Source organism: Mirounga angustirostris, unplaced genomic scaffold (assembly GCF_029215605.1).
Source record: "Mirounga angustirostris isolate CCGP_5_RB_7025 unplaced genomic scaffold, mMirAng1.0.hap1 SCAF_1, whole genome shotgun sequence".
Taxonomy (NCBI): Eukaryota; Metazoa; Chordata; class Mammalia; order Carnivora; family Phocidae; genus Mirounga; species Mirounga angustirostris.
In genome coordinates, this window is record NW_026991709.1 from 159,248,143 (window position 1) to 159,266,224 (window position 18,082).

Sequence of the window (18,082 nt, forward strand, 5' to 3'; positions counted from 1 at the left end):
AATGATTATAATAATTAGTTCTGGGTGCTTGTGTAAAAGTGTTTATTATTCTCTTAGTTTTTCTCATTTTTTTAAAAACCTCAAATTAAAAGAATTGAAGCAGTTCCATCTTATGATGGAAATGGGGGTAAGAAGAGGATTTTTACCAGACTGTTCGAACTGACTACCAAATGCATGTTATTACTTTTACAATAGTAATTTGTCCCCACCCATTAAAAAATTGTTCCTAATATCCCAGACTTCCAAAAAACGACAATACTCTCTTCCCATCAAAAATGACTGGCAACTGTTAAAAAAACAAAAACAAACACACACACACAAAACCCACCACTAGAAACAAAAATGCAGGAAACGAAATGATGGACTCTCCCCTTTTTACTCCCTAACTACTAAAGACTGACCCAAATTATAGAGGTACTCATAGCTTGGGAGGTTGTAGCCAACGATGTAATGGGTCTTCCACCCGCCAAACAGAGGGAAGCGAGGCCGGATTTCCATCTCTACAGAGTCGTCCAAAATAAGGAGGTGGCTAGTGGAAACATTGCCAATCTCGTCCCGGTAGTAAACGTCCTGGGCAGCGGCAGGGAGGATGGTCTGCAAGAGAGGGGACACGCCTTCTAAAGCCCCCAGAAACTTACTCACAGGAGATGATCCTAAAGACAGAAAAGACTTTCTGCACCAAGAGCCTCCCCATAGCACTATCTAATTAAAACAGTCCCTAGGGGCGCCTGGGTGGCTCAGTTGGTTAAGCGACTGCCTTCGGCTCAGGTCATGATCCCGGAGTCCCGGGATCGAGTCCCACATCGGGCTCCCTGCTCGGCAGGGAGTCTGTTTCTCCCTCTGACCCTCCTCCCTCTCATGCTCTCTGTCTCTCATTCTCTCTCTCTCAAATAAATAAATAAAATCTTAAAAAAAAAAACAGTCCCCAAACTGGGAACAACCCAAAAAGAAGTCTAACTAGCCCTCCCGCCTGAGGCTTCAAAATTTCTAGATATTGCATCTATTTCTCAATCATGGTAGGTAAATAGCCAATTCTCCTAAACAATAAATAATGAAGACAATCATAAATACCTTCATGAATATTAAGGATTAATACAAAGATAAACATAATCTCTAAATTACTCTGCAGGGAGAGAAACTAAAACTGGGAGAAATTACATCAAATCGCTAGGTGGCAGGGTTATGGAGGGGTTCTTCCACCTCATATTCTTTATTATAGCTTCCAAATCTGTAAGAGTATTTTCATAATCAGGAAGAAACAATTCTAACACTTCATTCACATAACGAGCCCTTCTATAATATGAAGTACAGATGACCCTTAGACAACATGGGTTTCAACTGCGCAGGTCCACTTATATGTGGATCTTTTTCAGTAAATACAGTAAATACTGTAAATTTATTTTCTCATGATTTTCTTAACATTTTTTCTCTAACTTATTTTGTTATAAGAATACAGTACCTAATACATACAACATACCAAATATGGGATAATGGACTGTTTATGTTAATAGTACGGCTTCCAGAAAACAGGAGGATATTAGCAGTTAAAATTTTCAGGGAGTCAAAAGTTATAGGGACGCCTGGGTGGCTCAGTCGGTTAAGCGTCTGCCTCCAGCTCAGGTCATGATCCCAGGGTCCTGGGATCGAGTCCCGCATCGGGCTCCCTGCTCCGCGGGGAGCCTGCTTCTCCCTCTGCCTCTGCCTCTCTCTCTCTCTATCTTTCATGAATAAATAAATAAAATCTTTAAAAAAAAAAAAGTTATATGCAGATTTTTAACTGTGCAAGGGGCCAGTGCCCCAAACTCTGTTTTCCAAGGGGGTTTTCAGTTTCTGACTGTACGTGAAAATATAAGATTTCATTTATAAGACTAAAAATATACAAAACTTCATGTACAATATGATCAAGTATCTTTTTAAAAAAAGCATTATAGAAGAAAGGAAGTATTAAAATATGAGCAATACTGGGGCGCCTGGGTGGCTCAGTTGGTTAAGCAACTGCTTTCGGCTCAGGTCATGATCCTGGAGTCCCTAGATTGAGTCCCGCATCAGGCTCCCTGCTCGGCAGGGAGCCTGCTTCTCCCTCTGACCCTCCCCCCTCTCATGTGCTCTCTCTCTCTCTCATTCTCTCTGTCTCAAATAAATAAATAAAATCTTTAAAAAATATATATATATATGAGCAATACTAATTTGGGGGGGGGTCTGGTTTTTCCTATTATTCAAATTTTCTTTTAAAACCGTGACCTAGGGGCGACTGGATGGCTCAGTCGGTTAAGCATCTGCCTTCGGCTCAGGTCATGATCCCAGTATCCTGGGATCGAGTTCCGCATCAGGCTCCCTGCTCAGCGGGGAGCCTGCTTCTCCCTCTCCCTCTGCCTGCCTCTCTGCCTACTTGTGCTAACTCTCTGTCAAATAAATAGATAAAATCTGGGCACCTGGGTGGCTCAGTTGGTTAAGCGACTGCCTTCGGCTCAGGTCATGATCCTGGAGTCCCGGGATCGAGTCCCATGTCGGGCTCCCTGCTCAGCAGGGAGTCTGCTTCTCTCTCTGACACTCCCCCCTCTCATGCTCTCTACCTCATTCTCTCTCTCAAATAAATAAATAAAAATCTTTAAAAAAAAAAAAATTTTTTTTTAAATAGATAAAATCTTTAAAAAAAAAAATTAAAAATAAATAAATAAATAAATAAATAATAAAAACATGGCCTACTTTGGGGCACCTGGCTGGCTCATTCAGTGTAGCACATGACTCTTGACCTCAGCGTTGGGAGTTCGAGCCCCATGGTGGGTGTAGAGATTACTTAAAAATAAAATCTCTTTTCAAAAGAAAAAATGGCCTACTTATACAAATGGGGGCATTTTTTTTTTAAGATTCTTTCTGTTGGTTCTAACCCTGTGAACCCAACTACTTAAACACCAATTGATCCCAAACAATGGTCCATATTTAGATACTTTCAAAAAGCTAAAGGGCAAATGTGATAAAACGATACTTTCTCCCAATGTCCACGTTGCACATCCCATACCTTAAATGAGCGGATGGAGGCTATTCCACTATCTGGCTGTCTCTGGTAATCATAGCGTGAAAAGGGTCCCTTCAGCACAGCCCCTGTGTGCTTTAAGTCCACATTTTCTTCCACAGCAATGTTACCCCAGTGAGAGACCTCGATCACTCGGGTCATGCTGGTGATGGTCAGGAAAGGGCTGTTGTTCTCATAATGTACTTTAAAAGTATCCTGGAGAGACAAGAAACAAGTAGTTCCAAGTCTGGGTGACAGATGAATCAACACTAGTTTCAAATACACTGGAGACAATCCATACATCAGCAATAGAATGGCTCAATTAAGGTGTATCAAATGCACTCTGTATTCTAAAATGATGCTTACTAGGACTTTTTAATGGCATATGGAAATAAATATTCATGATGTATTACTAAGTGGAAAAATAGGCTCCACAAAATTGTTTTAGGTGCCAACGTAAGTATCATTTGTATTTTAAAAACAAACACTTCTACATGACACTTATCTTATAGACTATAGGAGTAAAAGAACAAAAAGAACCTGAAATGAAATACGGGAGAATCCCAAATACGGGAGATAGGAAACAGAGTTCTTAGATTGTTTCTACTTTCTCCTTGTAGTTTTTGTTTTCAAAATTTCTACAATGAGCTTTTTAAATTGCCTTTTGAATAATTTTTGCAGTTTTGAAAGAAAACAAAATCTTAAACTATAATAAAGAAAAATTCGGACAAGGTATATATATGATCTCATAAAGACATAATGTCTACCCAATGAGCTAGCAAATAACCTCAAAACTGAGGATGATTCATAGCACTACTGGATTTTTTCTAACACAGAGAAGACTTACCCAGAAAAGTTCCCAGAAGAGAACTTGTTTGGCTAACATGTATGGAGCTAACAAAAATATGTGTCAGTCACTCTTTATGAGTGCGAAACAAATGCATGACCATTTAATCCTCAAAACAACACAATGAGGTAAGTACTACTCATCTTGTTTTACAAATTAAAAACACCGAGGCCCAGCAGTTTTAACATATTCAAGGTCATAAATAAATCTAAGTGGCAATACTAGGTCTTCAGGTCTTCAACTTTTTAGCTCTGGCTGCACACTCCTCCACAGTAAATACTGCATCCCAGGGAGGCCTCAGAGAATTAAAGGAGTTACCTTTGGAAATTCCTCCACTTTGCCAATTTCCCCATTTAAATTAGTATTAAATCTTTCTAGTCATTAAGTAATATAAATGCCCTTCTATGAATACACACATGGAACCTTAGAAATGGGATCTAAAAGGACAGAAGAATCAGGAAAACACCCTTCCCCAGAAGTCCATGAAAAAGGACATTTTATTAATTCTCATAGAATTAAGAATCCGTAGATTCTTTTTTTTTTTTTTAAAGATTTTTATTTATTTGACAGAGAGACACACAGAGAGAGAGGGAACACAAGCAGGGGGAGTGGGAGAGGGAGAAGCAGGCTTCCCGCTGAGCAGGGAGCCCGATGCAGGGCTCAATCCCAGGACCCTGGGATCATGACCTGAGCCGAAGGCAGACGCTTAACGACTGAGCCACCCAGGTGCCCCAAGAATCTGTAGATTCTTAAAAGTTCAACTTCATCCATAATCATATTTGACAGTATTTAATGCCAATACTGATAAGGATACAAGGAAACTAACAGTTTCTGACTGCTGGTGCCATAATAAATTTGCTAAATCTTTTGAAAAACCACTTGGCAACATACATCAAAAGATTTTTAGGGGTGCCTGGGTGGCTCAGTCATTAAGCGTCTGCCTTCAGCTCGGATCGTGATCCCAGGGTCCTGGGATCGAGGCCCACATCAGGCTCCCTGCTCGGCAGGAAGCTTGCTTCTCCCTCTCCCACTCCCCCTGCTTGGTTCTCTCTTTCACTGTGTCTCTCTCTGTCAAATAAATTAAAAAAAAACCTAAAAAGATTTTTAATTTTGGGGGCACCTGGGTGGCTCAGTTGGTTAGGCAGCTGCCTTTGGCTCAGGTCATGATCCCAGGGTCCTGGGATCGAGCCCCGCATCGGGCTCCCTGCTCCACGGGAAGCCTGCTTCTCCCTCTCCCACTCCCACTGCTTGTGTTCCTGCTCCCGCTATCTGTCAAATGAATAAATAAAATCTTTAAAAAAAAAAAAAGAAAGGATAAAGATGTGGTACATATATGTGTGTACACACACACACACACACACACACAATGGAATATTATTCAGCCATTAAAAAAGAATGGAATCTTACCACTTGCAACAACATGGACGGAGCTAGAGTATAATGCTAAGCGAAATCAGACAAAAACAAATACCATATGATTTCACTCCTATGTGGAACTTAAAAAACAAGCAGAGTATGTATATGTAGAGAGAGAAAGAGAGAGTGAGAGAGAGAGAGAAATATCAAGAAACAGACTCTTAAGTGTAGAGAACAAACAGAACAAACTGATGGCTACCAGAGGGAGGTGGGTGGGGGGATGCGTGAAAGAGATGATGGGGATTAAGAAGGGCACTTACTGTGATGAGCACTGGGTGTTGTATGGAAGTGCTGAATCACTACATTGTACACCTAAAACTAATATTACACAATATGTTAACTAACTGGAGCTAAAGTCAAAACTTATTAAAAATAAAAAATAAAAAATCTACTCTGAGACTATATAAAAAGTTATATGTAAAGAGATGACTACTACAGCGTTAGAGAAAAAAAGCTAACTGTCCAACATAGGAAACTTGGCAAATAAGCTATAAAACATCAAATTATACGATCTTAAATGGCTATTAAAAATGGTTTACAGGGCGCCTGGGTGGCTCAGTTGGTTAAGCGACTGCCTTCGGCTCAGGTCATGATCCTGGAGTCCCAGGATCAAGTCCCGCATCGGGCTCCCTGCTCGGCAGGGAATCTGCTTCTCCCTCTGACCCTCCTCCCTCTCATGCTCTCTCTCATTCTCTCTGTCTCAAATAAATAAATAAAATAAAATCTTTTAAAAAATAAAATAAAATAAAATAAATAAAAATGGTTTACAAAGGTAATGTAAAATGTTTACAGAATATTCTAAGTGGCAAAGTACACAATACTTTACACACAGTGTGATTTCCATATTAAAAAGCCCCTATGCTTAGAAAGAAATGACTCAGGTACTACTATGTCAAAAGTGGATGTCAAATTTTCCTCTGTATTGGCCAAATAGTCTCTCATGAGCATTTTATTAATTTAAAATGGAAGAAGAGGGGCACCTGAGTGGCTCAGTCGTTAAGCGTCTGATTTCAGCTCAGGTCATGATCCCAGGGTCCTTGGACTGAGCCCTGCATCAGGCTCCCTGCTCCGTGGGAAGCCTGCTTCTCCCTCCCCCACTCCCCCTGCTTGTGTTCCCTCTCTCGCTGTCTCTCTCTGTCAAATAAATGAATAAAATTTCAAAAAAAATAAATAAAATGGAGGAAAAAAGTCCAAAATCCAAAATATTGAAAATTTAGAAGCTTGTACAGGAGACAAATTTCTGTCCCCAACATGAACTGAATTAAGTAAGGAAAAGAAATAAATAATGCACTTAGAGGAAACACAACTCAGAGCTCCAGAGGCACGCGCCCCCAGGGCTCTCCGCACCACAAGGTAACTACACCAGCAATCACAGAGAGATACTCTCACTCCCCCACCAAAACCCCTAAGGCTATAGTATACACAGGGTGCTACTTTTCTGAGAAATGGGGGAATATAAAATTACTATAATCTGCATATATTTAGAGAAAAAAAATTAGAAAGATAAACCAAAAGCTAATATAAATGGTCACCAAAAAGAACAGACAGAAGGGAGAAGTGGAAGCAAGAGTTCTCTGAATATACCTTGTCAAATAATTTTGGCTGTTTTCATTTCAAAAAATTGTATCAATTAAAAAAAAATTCTTAACAGTGGAAAATGACCCAAAATGAACAGCCCTATGTCAAACTGACATCTGAGACCGAGAAAACAGAAACAATTATTTCAAGTGACATTAGAACAAACTATTTTGACATTAGAACAAACTAAGTGACACATGTTCTAAACACAGAGATGCATAGAAGTCTTAAATATCCATGTATTTCAGAGATGACAATCAAGTACATAGGCTGAAATGACAAGATTCCTAAAATTTGCTTTAAAATATTACAACAGAGAAAAAAAAAAAACAGTGCTGATAAGTGTGGTAATATTCTGATACTCATTGACAATGTCAAAGTTGATAGGTGTATGGGAAGTTATTACACTATTCTCTATACTTCTGTATATGTTTGAACTTTTCCATAACAACAGTGTTTTTTAAGCCTTGATTGCTCCCTCTATGCTTAAGGCCCAGCTCCTAGGCTCAGGGAGGCAGCCAGCTTTACTACCCAAGCAGCCACCCCCGCCAGCACAGCACCTGGTCTCCCATCTCGGGGCTTCTACCAACAACGCCTTGTTCCCTTCTCCCCCAACCCCCACTCCAACCCTCCACATGCTACCTCCTTATTTTTTATTATTCTTTTTTAATGTGAGTATATTTGCTAGAATTGTGCTACATACAACTTGCCCATCTTCCCTGGAAGCTAATTTATTTGTAATCTAGTCTTGGGGGAGTCATTTAATTTCACTGATTCTGTTTCCTCGTCTATCGCTAAAGAATAAAAAAAAAATTAACTTTTTAATTCTGATTCAATGAAATGAATGATTTTATTTAATACACTATCTACAGAGTCTAGGAAATAAGATGGTGGGTCAGCAAGTTTTTCTTCCCTTCCCTAATCCCCTTCTCCTCCACCTTGCTTGCACTTAAAAAGTTAATGCCTCTGGGCTCACATTTTATTTCATGTGATGGGAGTTCTGTTAGTATAAGACTCTGAGCCTTTTCATCCAGAGGACCGGCATCCCCTAAGTAAAGAGTAAGTTGGAGGGGCGCCTGGGTGGCTCAGTTGGTTAAGCGACTGCCTTCGGCTCAGGTCATGATCCTGGAGTCCCTGGATCGAGTCCCGCATCGGGCTCTCCCTCTGACCCTCCCCTCTCTCATGCTCTCTGTCTCTATCTCATTCTCTCTCTCAAATAAATAAATAAAATCTTTAAAAAAAAAAAAAAAAGAGTAAGTTGGAGAAGAATGGACAGGGCATGCTCTGCCCAGCTGCTCTCCTCCATCTGGCATACCTGCCAGTAGGCAGTTAGAGAGCTCACTTCATCTGCTGGCAAAACTTCCACATGGAGAGGCTTGCCCTGGCCCACATTTGCATGGACACTCTTGTCTCAATTTGGGATTCAGTATTAGGAAACCTCCTGCAGTACCTGCAGATGAACTCTATCTCCTTCAACCTAGTTTACCTGTAATAAAGCTACATATTTTTTCACTTCCTACCTACCTCAATACTTTTGTTTCTCAGTGTGTACAGAACTTGGGAAGGGGGAAAAGGATTGCTGTTTGTGGGGCTCCCTCAGAGACCTCAGCAATCTCCAGTTATCATTGTCACTGGCTAATATTAGGCTTTGACAGGTCCTAAATGCTGATGGAATAATTCAACTCAGCTCATGTATCACTGCTTCAAAAATCCAAGTCATGAAGTTTATGAGGTTCATCTGCCATGTTTTTCCTTATTAGAGAAAATCTTCCTAAACCTCCCAGCCTCTAGCTATACTCCCAAAATGAGAAAGGTGACCCCCATGGAGTCATTTCACAGCAGGTGAAAATGTTTGGGGATGATCTTAAAAATGACTTCAGATTTACACCCATCTCACACCACCAAGCCCATCCACTAGTAGTCACTCCAGAAAACATTCTCTGAAGTAGGCAGGGACAGACTGGACTCCACACGAGCCTACCTGACTGTAAGCAGGGATGTCTCTGAAAGGTCCATAATCCAGGAGGTCCTCAGAGCGCATGGGGTTCCCCAGCTTGGTGTAGCTCTCTACGTTTCGGGAGGCAAGCTTCACACGCATTGTCTGTGTCTTCGTTGGATAGGGAGAGTAGAAATAATGGTTCCCCTCAAACACGACAAACTGTTTCTCTGACTGGGTGATCTGGGTTGGATACGGCTGAAGCACATGGGTATAGACTGTTTCCACAATGACCGAAACCTTGGCCCCAGGATCGAGAGCAACTGGGAGCTTGACTGTGAAGAATCTCCCACTGGAGCAAGAACAAGGCAAGAAAATTAAGAGATGAAGGGAACTGAAAACAGAAATAGCAACTCAAAGTCACAGCAACATTTTGTACCCAAGACAAAAGCAGTTACCTTTAAGAGATCATCTTTAACCTATTAATTCAAGCCTTTTAAGACAGATGTCTGGGTATTCATTTCACAATTGTTTATAATAACAGAACAGTACAACAGCGCCTGGGTGGCTCAGTTGGCTGAGCGTCAGACTCTTGGTTTTGTTTTTGTTTTTGTTTTTTTTAATTTTTGTTTTTTTTAAGATTTTATTTATTTATTTGACAGAGAGAGACATAGTGAAAGAGAGAGCACAAGCAGGGGGAGTGGGAGAGGGAGAAGCAGGCTTCCCGCAGAGCAGGGAGCCCGATGCGGGGCTCGATCCCAGAACCCTGGGATCATGACCTGAGCCGAAGGCAGACGCTTAACGACTGAGCCACCCAGGCACCCCCAGACTCTTGGTTTTGGCTCAGGTCATGAGATAGAGCCCTGTGTCAGGCTCTGCGCTCAGCAGGGAGTCTGCTTGAGATTTTTCTCTCTCCCTCACCCTCTGCCCCCTCCCTGCTCTCTCCCTCTCTAAAATAAATAAGTCTTGGGGGGAAAAAAAGTATAAAACGTAAAGGTCCAACAAGGTCCAACAACAGGATAATGGTTAAAAGCATTCCAGCAGAGCCACACAGTGGGATAATGGCAGCCACTTAAAAGGATATTAAGCATTTCCATGTACAGTGTAAATAACAGAAATCAGTTCACAAATGGCACAGTATGATTCTATCTTAAAGAATAAACATAAACAAGTGTATGTGAAGAAAAGTATTCCAATGAATGTTTCCAAACTGTGAATGGTAACTGTCTAGGGAGGAGAATAAGCTTTATTTTGTTATTTTCTCCAATTGGTTTTATGAACTTGTACCACTCTCATAACTAAAAAAATAAAGCTACTAGCATTTTAAAGAAAAAGAGATGGCCTGGAAACTACTAAAATCCATACAATATTAACTCAAAAATAAATGTGAATTTTCTACGCCACAAGATAACTTTTGGTAGGCCCAGAAACTGTTAGTGGAAAATGAAAGGCATTTAACAGGCTTCTTTGGAATTTGTCCTCCAAGGTCAGAACACGTCAGAACACGGATCACTTTTCCTGATATGGCCTTACGGAACTCTAATCTTGCATATCTTCATCAGTCACACCATCACACACTATCAATACTCTGAAGTACCTACTTAAAATATAGTAAGCTTTACACCTTCTCCCAGGACGGTCTTAACCAATTCCTGGCTTCAAGTTCCAGATCTGCTTCTCATCCCACACTCTGCCCTGAGCACTAAACTCCTATTTTCAAAGGTTCACTACACAGCTCCACTGACCACCCAACATACCCAGTATCATTCATGATCCCAATTCCTTACTCTGTTAATAAATACTACCACCATCTGACCACTTCTTTTTTTTTTTTTTTAAAGATTTTATTTATTTATTTGAGAGAGAGAATGAGAGACAGAGAGCACGAGAGGGAAGAGGGCAAAGGGAGAAGCAGACCCCCTGCTGAGCAGGGAGCCCGATGTGGGACTCGATCCCGGGACTCCAGGATCATGACCTGAGCCGAAGGCAGTCGCTTAACCAACTGAGCCACCCAGGCGCCCCATCTGACCACTTCTAAACCAAAACCCTCCTACATGGTTGGATGCCTCACTCTACTCCATCCCTAATGTCTGGTTAATCCTGCCTTAGGATGTCTCTCAAATTCATCCCTTCCGGAATTTCCATTGCTGCCCCCTCAGTTCAAACAATTCTCCCTGGCCAAGATTATTACCTATCTTCCTAATTAACCCCCTAATCTCTTTCTCCCTCTAGCCCATCAACAAAATGTGACACAACCCCATCTTAATTTTCACATGAAATGTCCCAGCATAATTGAATCTCATTTTAACAACATTTCAGTGTTCCAGGGTGATCATTAGAAATATCAATTCTCAGGGGCGCCTGGATGGCTCAGTCAGCTAAGTGACCAACTCTTGGCTTTGGCTCAGGTCATGATCTCAGGCTCTTGGGATTGAGGCCTGCATCAGGGGCCACGCTCAGCATGGAGTTGGCCTGGGATTCTCTCGTTCTCTCTGCCCCTGCCCCCTGCACTCTCTCTAGAATAATAAATCTTTTTAAGATTTTATTTATTTGACAGAGAGAGAGACACACACAACGAGAGACGGAACACAAGCAGGGGGAGCGGGAGAGGGAGAAGCAGGCTCCCCGCCAAGCAAGGAGCCCGATGCGGGACTCGATCTCAGGACGCTGGGATCATGACCCGAGCCGAAGGTAGACGCTTAACCAACTGAGCCACCCAGGCGTCCTAGAATAGTAAATCTTTTTTTTTTTTTTTTTTTTTTAGATTTTATTTATTTATTTGACAGAGAGAGAGACACACACAGTGAGAGAGGGAACACAAGCAGGGGGAGTGGGAGAGGGAGAAGGAGGCTCCCCGCTGAACAGGGAGCCCAATGCAGGGCTCGATCCCAGGACCCTGGGATCATGACCTGAGCTGAAGGCAGACGCTTAACGACTGAGCCACCCAGGCGCCCCAATAAATCTTATTTCAAAAAAAGAAAGAAATATTGGAGCACTGGGTCCTGGGATGGAGTCCCACACTGGGCTCCCTGCTCTGCAGGAAACCTGCTTCTCCCTCTCCCGCTCCCCCTATTTGTGTTCCTGCTCTCACTATCTCTCTTTCTGTCAAATAAATAAATAAAATCTTTTAAAAAAAGAAGGAGAGAAAGAAGTATCAACTCTTGGGCACCTGGGTGGCACAGTTAAGGGTCCGGTTCTTGGTTTTGGCTCAGGACGTGATCTCAGGGTCACGAGATTGAGCCCCAAGACCCACATACGGCTTCGTGCTCACCATGGAGTCTGCTTGAGAGTCTCTCTTCCTCTCCCTCTGCCCTGCCCACTCCTGCTCACTTGTGCAAACTCTCTCTCTCTCTCTAAAATAAATAAATGAATCTTAAAAAAAAAAAGGAAATATCAAGTCTCATTGCAACTCAGAAGCAGCAGCTAATGAAAGCTTCTGATTGATGAAAGACTAGGCAGACAACACAGAGCTGACTATACTGGCATTTAAGGAACAGATTTTTTCGTGGATCAGAACAAAGACACGTAAGTTGTCATGTTAGGGTTGCAGGATAAGTGACTTGTTTAATGTTGCCATTAAACTTTATACAGACAGATTAATAAATTTAAAATTATCCCATTTATACGCTTATGTAAAATTATGTATAAATGGGCATATGCATAAAGAAAATAGTTATATCATATTCTCATTTAATTTAAAACTAATGAGAAAAAATTTTTTAAACTTTGCCAAGCAAACAAAACAAAACAAAACCAAGCTCTGCCAAGCAGGGAGACCAAATTTAACACTTTCTGAATCATGTGGGGACTGACAGCTGTAAGGTCCAAAGGTTTGCTGGTCAAGAATCAAATATTTTATTTCTTTTTATGATAAACTACAGCATAAGCTAACGCTGTTTGCCTCAGCAAACAGGATATTTTAATCTTAGCACTGCTGACATTTGTGAGTGGATAGTTCTTTGTTGGGAGGAGGAACCTGTCCTGGGCACTGTAGGATGTTTAGGAGCATCCTTGGCCTCTACCCACTAGATGCCATCAGCACCCCTCAGCTATAACTAAAAATGTTTCCAGACATTACCAAATGTCCTGGGCGGGGCAGGTGCAGGACACGACTGCTCCCTCCTCCAGTTAAGAATCACTGAGCTAAAAACATTTCTTCCTCCCACATCATTCATTCAACAAATATTTCAACGCCTAATCAATACCATGCAAAATACTGGTAACTGTCGAAGCTAGGTGATGAGATATATGGGGATTCTTTATTCAATTCTTCCTGCTTTGTATTCGTTTTGGAAAATATCCTTAACAAAGCGTTTTACAATAACTAGTAAGTGCCAGGCCCCATGGTAGGTGCTGAGGTTAAAGCGAAGAACAAGGCAAGTCCAACGCCAGCCTTCAGAGAGCTCGGTCTAACTCCCACAAAGAAGCACCACGTTCAATGCCCTGAAGGCTCAAGAGGAGGTGGGGAGGGGGTAGAATTGTCTGCCCTTTGGAAAGAGGATGGTAGCCAACAACAGATCGGAGGTTATTTACTGAGACAAACAGCCTGGAGTTCTCACATACCATACTGATTCTCCATCCACTGTTTGGAGATCCCTATCCCCACATACATTAGCAGACCTGACCTGGTATGGAAAGTAGCTACCTTCCTGTAAAACAAACTGCCACCGTGAGGGGCAATTTTAGCATCACTAATCAGAAAAGACATCACTGGGTCAGAATACATTATAGCCTGTTGCTTACTGAACACACACTATATTAATTGAAACAGCCTCTAAAACACCAGGTATGTCCTCAGCAACTCTCCTACCTTATGATTCCAACCGATAGGATAACCTACAACAAGAAGAGGCAGGATATATAGATATTCTGACCGTTTGGTTGCTTACCTTTTACCCTTAATTTTGGTTTCTCGTACTTCCAAATTGTTCTCTTCCTCATCTTCTCCCTTCACCTGTGACGGGACAAAAGAGGCTATTCTTTTTATTATGTCTTTCAGCCTCTAAATTTGAGTCAACAGTTAACCAATTGCCTTAGAATGTCCACAGTAAAGTATTCAAACTACAAGAACTTAAAGACAACTCTGGTAACAATTTTTTTTCCACATGAAACATAAGAACATTGTCAAAGACTTACTTTTGCAACGAATAAGTTGTATAGTAAGCTCTATAAATACATAACATTTTCCTGAATGACCAAACACACACATATAAATAAAAATTACACTTACACTTTACGTTTCCCAATACAAAGGTGACGTTTTCTTCTCCATTTACATTCAAATACACATTTGCATAGAAAATAAATAGTATTATTTACTGTTGTAGTAGAAAAGTCTCACACATTGCCAAAACTGGTTCTACTTGCATGAAAGTTAACAGTAGCATAAGTCCAACAACCACTGCTCGTCACACTCCCTTATTCTCATCCTTCACTGCAAAAGGATGTGTAACCAGGAAGAGAATGTTAACTCCAGCAGGCTGCAAGGTCTATCTGAGAAAAAGTAGACACCCTGAATCATGAAATGGTGGAGCAAACTATAAGGAAAACCTAATACACACTGCCGATCTCTTTGCCAACCCAAACTCTGCTAAGGAAAAAAAAAAAAGTAAAACTACTTTTTGGGCTGAAGCACTTGTTCCCAATAGGGCACACAGAATTATAATGAGGAAGAAGCTATTTTTAATATTTTAAAATGCCTAAAAGTGGGCGCCTGGCTGGTTCAGTCGGTGGAGCATTCAACTCTTGATCTCAGGGTTGAAAGTTCGAGCCCCATGTTGGGCATACAGATTACTTAAAAAATAAAATCCTTAAAAAAAATTTTAGGGGTACCTGGGTGGCTCACTCAGTTAAGCATCTGACCCTTGGTTTCTCTTGGTTTTGGCTCAGGTCATAATGTCAGGATCATGGGACTGAGCTCCACATTGAGCTCTGCACTCAGCAGGGAGTCTGCTTGTCCCTCTCCCTCTGCTCCTCCCCCTGCTCGCACTCCCTCCCTCCGTCTCTCTTTCTCGCTCAAATAAATTTTTTTTTAAAATTTTTAAATAAAAATAAAATGCCTGAAAGTAATCATACAATCATCCTCAATAAAGCTGCACAGGCCAATAAAAACAAGCTTCATCACTTTGACTGGAATCTTATCACAATGGTAACTTTCTAGTATACTCGTGCTCATCACCATTCAGTTACATGTTGATCTCTTACTAAAAGATATTAATTAATAAAAGACCAGAGAGACAAAAGATTTCAAATATAGAATCCACATGAGAGGAAAAATATTAATATGGTCCTTGGTAGTAAGAAGATGAGGAACCACTAGATCCTCATCAGAAATCATCACTGTGGGGCGCCTGGGTGGCTCAGCCGGTTAAGTGCCTGCCTTTGGCTCAGGTTATGATCCCAGAGTCCTGGGGTCCAGCCCCATGTTGGGTTCCCTGCTCAGCAGAGAGTCTGCTTCTCCTTCTGCCCCTCCCCCTGTTCATGCTTTCTCTCAAATAAATAAAAATCTTGAAAAAAAATTCTTTAAGAAGTCACCATTGTCCCTTCTAACCAGTTCCTAAAATTCTACATGGAAGGCTAAAGATAAATCCACTGAAAATTCAAACTTCTAGCAACCTTATCAAGGCCTCGAAGTCAACTGTTGAAAAATACACACCCTCTTTGCTAAGTCTAACATCTAGTTACATTTCCCATTGGGATAGGGGTGTAAAGGAGCACATATATCTATTTAACCCGTCTCTTTCAAGGGACTATAAAATTAACAAATGATTTCGAATAAATCTGGTGATGCAACTGCAGGTCTTACATCCCTACACAACCCTACCTCAGAGCCATCTAGACCAAAAGAGGCAATGGGGTACAGTGAAGAGCACACAAAGTTTGAAACTAACCTAAGCCCCGATTCACTCATCGCTCTAAGAGCTGACACGGGGTTTAAACAACTTAGCTCCTAGACTGCACTCCTCACCTGCAGTAAGCCTACACCTCAAAGGGCTGTTACGAGGGTTAAAGAGAATGTACTTAAAACACCTACCACAACACCCAACACAAAGTAGATTGCCAACAGGACATGTCTGCAGTAATCCAGCATTCTTCAGCATGATGACAGACAGTTTCTGCTGCTGTCTCGTTAAACTGTGGCAACTTCAATTTATCAGAACTAGTTTTTTGTTTGTTTTGTTTTAAGATTTTATTTATTTATTTGACACAGAGAGGGAGAGAGCACAAGCAGGAGGAGTGGCAGGCAGAGAGGAGACTCTCCGCTGAGCAGGGAGCCTGACACCAGGCTCGATCCCAGGTCTCCAGGATCATGACCTGAGCCACCCAGGCGCCCCCAGAACTAGTTTTTATAAAAGAATGGGATTTAACATTCAAAACATTCAAAGGTGGCAGCACACATTTAAATGAAGTTTTGATCCATCTTTACACAAACCTTTGAGTAAAACTGTGCATTCCATCACAGACAAGGCAAGAAAAGAGGAATCCTTTCAGAGGCATAAGCTCTACAAACCCAGCTTTATAGCTCCAGATTCAGTCAGAGAGTAAGATGTACTTAGAAGAAATATGACACTGTAATGACTAGTCCCTCAACAAATAATTGGGTAATCACTTAATGGACGCTGCTTAATGAAAATAGTAATAAAAAGCAAACCTATGGATATGTAAGCCAACATTTTATTTCCTTGAGAGTTGTAAAAGTGTTCACTGAAATGCTGGGGAAGAACATAAAGCAAACTTCCAAGCCATATACTGCTGAGATGCAAGAACGTGAACCGGTAGGAGGAAGGGAGTGATTCGGCCTTGACCTTTCTGTACAGTTTAAAAGAGGTTTTATTACCTACATGACTTCTTAAACTAACTTTAAGGAGAGGAACAAAATTTAAAAAGCGTTCATTAGCAACCTTAAGTGTATTACACTAACAACGGCTTCAAATTACAACTGGAAAATACACAATGTTACATTTCTGATTGTACTGGATGACGGCTAGAAAGAAGCACCCACTGTGGGCCAGACACTGAATTAAGAGAATGATACTCATTTGGGCTCCCTTCTTCGTCCTCCGGTTGCGCTCCTGAGTCAAGTCGTGGGAAACCAGTTTGGGGCACACCCGCGCCCCGCTGGGCCACTAGCCTGGTTTCCCCGGGCAGGGCGGGCACGGGGAGCTCGCTCGGCCCAAGGCCAGCGCGGGTACCGCCCGCCCCCCGCCCAGGAAGGGCCCACTCGGAGGACTGGGGGGCCGCCATCCGACTGCTGCCCACGCGGGCGGCGGCCTCGCTTCAGCAGGCTTACGCTGACGTGTCCACCGAGGCGGCCGGGCTGGCGCGCGCCGAACCCCGCCGCTCGCCCGCGCTCACCTGCACGCCGAGGTGCGCCAGGCGGGCCTCGAGCTCGGGCTCCAGGGCCAGGAGGAAGGAAGCTGCGCGGGATGTGGAGCCGCCGCCCGGGTGCGCCAGGACCACCTCGGCCGTCACCTTAGCCAGGTGGCTGCTGAGGTCCACCGTGCGCTTCACGTCCTCGTTGACCAGCAGCGGTGCCTCCGGGGAGGCGCTGCCCGGCCCCGGGGCCCAGGCCCCGAGCAGCAAGAGCAGGACCAGGCGGGCGGTGGGCGCCTCCATGACCCGGACCAGCAGAGCCGCAGACCGCGCCGAGCGCCGCCGCCGCCCCGCCTCCGGCCACTGTGCAGCCGCTCATTGGGCGCGGGCTGGCGCCACAAGATGGCGGCGCCCACGGAGGAAGGACCCCATCTCCAGGGCAACGGGCGGCCCGCTGGGCGCCCGACTACACGCTCCTTTGCTCTTGCCAATCCTGCGGGTAACAATGGCTTTCTACTCCTTAAGACAGTAAAATTTACTCCAAACGGAGAAAGTAAAAGCCTAGGCAAAATTTAAGCAAAAATAGGCTCTCTGCACAGTCTCAAAGTATCTCCCCTAAAATATTTAGTAATTAGAAAAAGGGAAATAATAAGTTTACCGTGGAGAATCCTAGCAACCACTACCTTAACCAAATGATTAAGGTTAATATCACCAATTACAAGACATAATGACATCAAGTACCCACTGATCTGATACACCCAGAAGGGCACCTCGCTTCTGTGGTATTGTCACAGAATTGCTGAAAATGCACAGTATAACCTCAATGCAACCATAAAAAACATCAGACAACCAGAGACACCTTGACTTAAACCCGGTGAGACCTATTTCAGACTTCGGTGCTCCAGAACTGTAGAGATAATAAATTTGTATTGTTTTTTTGTTTGGGGTTTTTTTTTTTTTTTTAAGATTTTATTTATTT

The 18,082-nt window shown here is 42.5% G+C and overlaps 1 protein-coding gene across 1 annotated transcript in view; it reads right to left on the minus strand.

The window, feature by feature from the left end:
- The window catches only part of RPN1 (ribophorin I), a 28,999-nt gene extending 11,513 nt beyond the window's left edge, over positions 1 to 17,486 (minus strand). Inside the window, exons 1-5 of the mRNA XM_045904222.1 lie at positions 17,146 to 17,486; positions 13,680 to 13,744; positions 8,836 to 9,142; positions 3,020 to 3,229; positions 402 to 594 (exon numbers count right to left, since the gene is read on the minus strand). Coding sequence (XP_045760178.1) covers positions 402 to 594; positions 3,020 to 3,229; positions 8,836 to 9,142; positions 13,680 to 13,744; positions 17,146 to 17,406 — 1,036 coding nt within the window. The 5' untranslated portion in view covers positions 17,407 to 17,486. The remainder of the gene's footprint in view (positions 1 to 401; positions 595 to 3,019; positions 3,230 to 8,835; positions 9,143 to 13,679; positions 13,745 to 17,145) is intronic.
- Positions 17,487 to 18,082: the final 596 nt, after the last annotated feature.